The following is a 4,449-nucleotide window of genomic DNA, read 5'->3' as shown; positions in this document are numbered from 1 at the left end:
TGTGTGTGTGTGTGTGTGTGTGTATATATATATATATATATATATATATATATACATACATTTATTGTATTTATTAACTGTTTATCAAGATTGTTGTTGTCATTATTGTTGCTGCTGCTGCATGTGTTTATAGTGCTTGTAGGCACTGAAAAAAAGCAAATGGTGGACTGTAACTTAGAACAACACTTTACTGTTTGAGAAATACTGAATTGCTCATCAAACAGCAAGTCATAATACCTCCAAAACTACAGGCTGTGGCAGTTTTGTATTGGAGAGTGTCCAGAGATAATCTGGCCTGCAGTTTGTGCTTGCTTCATATTTTGAAAAGCTACACATGTTGTATACATAAGTCACATATCAGAAGACCAACACAGGATGTTTATAAGTATAGAACTTCAACAGTGCTAGCTGTCCTTTATGTCCAAAAGTGTGGTCATCTATTGCAAGGTTGAAAATTTATTTTAAATGAATGCACCAGGACAGAATCACAGTTGGGTCAATTCTTGACAAAATTATTATGTCATGCGTGTGTTTGTACTCTTGTTGAGACAACATGTGATAGTTGTAAATGAACAACACTGTTACACAAATCATGTTCTTCATTTCAATGTCTGGCCATGGGAAATATTACCTTGTTTGGAAACACAAGTGACAGGGTTGGCAACAGGAAGGGCATCTGGGCATAGAAAATCCACTTCAATAAACTTTATCTGACACAAACAAACATGGAAAAGTGTATGTTAAACAAAGATACACACACACACACACATACAAACACGTATCTTTGAAGATAAAACAAATAGTTATTAACCTTTTAGCATTCAAACCAGCCATATCCAGCCTAAATATTCTACCTGTTTTATGTTCCAACCAGCGAGATGCAACATCTCGCACTTCTACAATGTCCTAAAAATAAGCAACTACATTGTGAAAATCTCAAAGCTACAAAATGATGTATGATTAATTCAAAACAATATGAATAAATAAGCAATATATATAACAGAATGATCTGAATGTTAAGGGGTTAAAATACAATAAAGAAATTTGTTTTTTGATGAGGCATCACTCAGGAACAAGAATCTACTACTCATTGACTTCATTGTTGAATCAAGTATTTTATTAGTTCACTGATTCCAAAAGGAGAGTAGAGCAGTGGAAAGAGATTCAGAAAGTCTACATCAGTGAAGGAGGACCAGGCAATCATTATATATGTTTTATATCATGTAGAGACAATACATAAGGCCAAGTCTAATCCTTGTTGATTTCAGAAGGGGCTGTTCCTAACAGTGCTCCCTTGAAGAGTTCAAGCTTCAGTGTCATGAAAGTATGAAACCAATGCTATCATATTTTACATAGTGGTCCCAGAATTTTCTACATTACCATATGGACTGTGTCAATGAAAAATTGGTTATTTGAGCAAAAGTTATGGCATAGCCTCAACGACAGGATATGAACTACTGATCATCAGGTTGAAAGGCAACCATCTACCAGTCTTAACCTACCTGAGACTCTTACAAAACTGGAGAAGTTGATAATCTATTTATTTCAAGAAAATATTTCAGAGTGCCACAGAGATAAAGGAGGATCAAGAGAAAAGGAAAGAAATAAGAACTGCAAAAAAATGGGTGAGAGAGTGACAGGGAAGATAGGGAAGATAGATAGATAGATGGATAGACAGAGAAAAGAGAGAGAAGGAAGTGCTGAAGCAGTTAAAGAAGGAGAAAGAGTTGCAACAGATATTCCTTGAAGTTAAAGTTTTGAGATAGTTTTGTATTTTTTCAATTTGTTCAGGAGGAAACGTTTATCTTTGCCATCCTACAAAGAGAAAAAGGAATAATAATAATAATAATAATAATAATAATAATAATAATAATAATGATGATGATGATGATGATGATTTCAAATTTTGGCACAAAGCCAGCAATTTCAGGGGAGTGGGTACGTTGATTTAGATCAATCCAGTATTCAGCTGATACTTATCTGACCAATGAAATGCAAAGTTGACCTTGACAGAATTTGAATTCAGAATGTGAAGATGGACAAAACGCTGTTTAGCATTTTGCCCAGTGTGCTAACAAATGATAATGATAACTTCTTTATTAACAATAAAGGGTTTACATTAAGAAAATCATTAAGGATGGCACAGGACAAAACACTGAATGGTTTGTATATGCGTGCATGTGTGTTGGTATGAGGGTTTTGCATGTAAACAGGTTTAACAGAAAACAAAAAGAAGGGAATACTGAAATTTTAACAATGAGAATTTTTTTTATTTGCTATCAGGGCAAAGGATGAGTGGGGACAATACAAAGACATAAAGTGTGGGGGTTTACATATAATGAAATGATAAAAATGAAATTAAATATATATATATATATATACAGAAAATATACATGGTATACAATAAAACAAAGAAGGGAAGCATACAACAGTAAAAAGAAAGAAAAAAGATGGCAGTGAAATGGTCCACCTGATACAGGAGAACCTCAAGGAATAATCAAGGAACCCCACCAGCCAAGATCTCCCTGAACATCTTGGGCAAGTGTCCTCATCAATTCCTTTTCTCCAACTCACAGGCCTACACTTAGAGCGATACCATCCACTCTTGCCATTTTCCCAACAAATTCACTCGAAGACAGCACCTCCCTCTCCATCCTCATTTTCCTTTTCAAGTGAATCTTGAAAAAGTTGATTAGAGCTCTACCAAAGAAGAACATCTCTGTCCTCGTGTCTTTCAACCTCAGCTGCCAGAGAAGCTCTTTTGCCACAGTCACCAGGCAAAGGAAAACTGCCTTACTTGCCTGATTAAAGGAGGGTGGCAGAGCAATCATCAATATGGATTCAGCTGATAGATGGATCTGTCCTACACGATAACAACTGTTCAACATAACCCCACAAGTCAGCAATGTCTAGACACTGAATGAGTGGGTGCAGAATGGTTTTGTTGTTCTACATGCATTTCAGAAAGCCCATTTGACAGCACATCCATGCCAGTAGGGTTTATCTCTAATTGGTAGTTCCCCCACACCCATTAGCACTACCAGGTCAAGGACATTGGTAAATTATGCATGGTAGTTCCTGACCAGAAAGTCCTCTGGAACGTCATCACACTTCCTTGTCACTAATCCTCTATATATTGCTAAGGTGGAACATCCACAGACCACATTACCTAAATGGTAAAGGGCTGTGGGTGCCCAACAACACTCTAGGTGCCAAGCACTCAGTCTTGATCTTTCCTTCACCAAAGAGACAAACTGCAGAGAGACATGCCTTACAAACGGTGCCCACACACACTCACTGTTCAGATATCATTGCAAATGGCACAACCTGAGCACATGTCTGCACATCAGAAGCCATAGCATGCCTAACTAACCATGCAGAAAGTACTGGCAGCAGACTGAACTCCTAACCATTGGAAAGCATCCTTTCTACAAGAGAATAAGTAATCGACACTCCAGCTCAGTCAAGCAGTAACCAGGGCAGGGCACGATAGTCAGGTGATAAATGATGATGGAAGTGATGTAAGCATTTGCCACCTCTGCTCATGTTTGGGTAAGACTCGCCACCCTATTCTCCATATCACCCCATTTCTTATCCACCTAGAAATCAAGACCAAACCAGACACCAAGCAGTTTAAGTGGTCCATCAATTTGAAAGAAATACTCAGGATATCAAGGATAAAACATCATAGACATGGTTAAGCCAAGGCAATTTGGAGCATACCACTGAAAGCCTTATAATTGCAACACAAGACCAAATTCTTGCTATCAATTTAGTGAAGTATAAAATCTACAAAACTTTTGAGACCCAGAAACACAGACTCCGTGAAGAGAAGTTTTCATATTTTCCAGTGGTGTTCTCTGTCTATTATTTTAACTTCATCCCACATGGGGAGGTGGTCTCCATTTTTTGTGCAAGAGAGATGATTGCGCTGGTATGGACGAGGATAGCTGCGTGAAAAAGTGCCACACCCTAGCAGTTGAGGGAACCTGTGGAAGAGGTAGGCCCAAGAAAACTTGGGATGAGGTGGTGAGGCAAGACCTTCGAACATTGGGCCTCACCGAGGTGATGACTTCTGACCGAGACCTTTGGAAATATGTAGTGCGTGAGAAGACCCAGCAAGCCAAGTGAGACCTAAATCCAAGGCCTCTGCCAAGGGTGTAGCCAGCCCACTAAACTCCGCTTGCGAAGACCTGTTGAGGCAAGTGAAATCGAAATCGAAGTCAAACTAAATTCGACGACTGGCACCCATGCCAACATCGTCTCCTTCATTGGACACGAAACCCAGCTTGCGAAGACTTATTGGGGCAAGCGAAAGTGAAATCGTGATGGCACCTGTGCCCAGCGTCGCCTTTCTGGCACTTGTGCCAGTGGCATGTGTAAGGACTTTCGAGCGAGATTGTTGCCAGTGCCCCTGGACTGGCTCTTGTGCAGGTGGCACATAAAATA

At 39.1% G+C, this 4,449-nt stretch overlaps 1 protein-coding gene across 1 annotated transcript in view; it reads right to left on the bottom strand.

The window, feature by feature from the left end:
* Nucleotides 1-77: 77 nt before the first annotated feature.
* LOC106879344 (transmembrane channel-like protein 7) overlaps nucleotides 78-4,449 on the bottom strand; it is a 139,591-nt gene continuing 135,219 nt past the window's right edge. Inside the window, exon 17 of the mRNA XM_052969567.1 lies at nucleotides 78-1,815. Within this exon, the coding sequence (XP_052825527.1) occupies nucleotides 1,750-1,815 (66 nt within the window). The 3' untranslated portion in view covers nucleotides 78-1,749. The remainder of the gene's footprint in view (nucleotides 1,816-4,449) is intronic.

This window comes from Octopus bimaculoides, chromosome 7, assembly GCF_001194135.2.
Source record: "Octopus bimaculoides isolate UCB-OBI-ISO-001 chromosome 7, ASM119413v2, whole genome shotgun sequence".
Lineage (NCBI taxonomy): Eukaryota > Metazoa > Mollusca > Cephalopoda > Octopoda > Octopodidae > Octopus > Octopus bimaculoides.
Note: the sequence above shows the minus strand (reverse complement) of the source record. Positions and strands in the feature narration are given on the sequence as shown.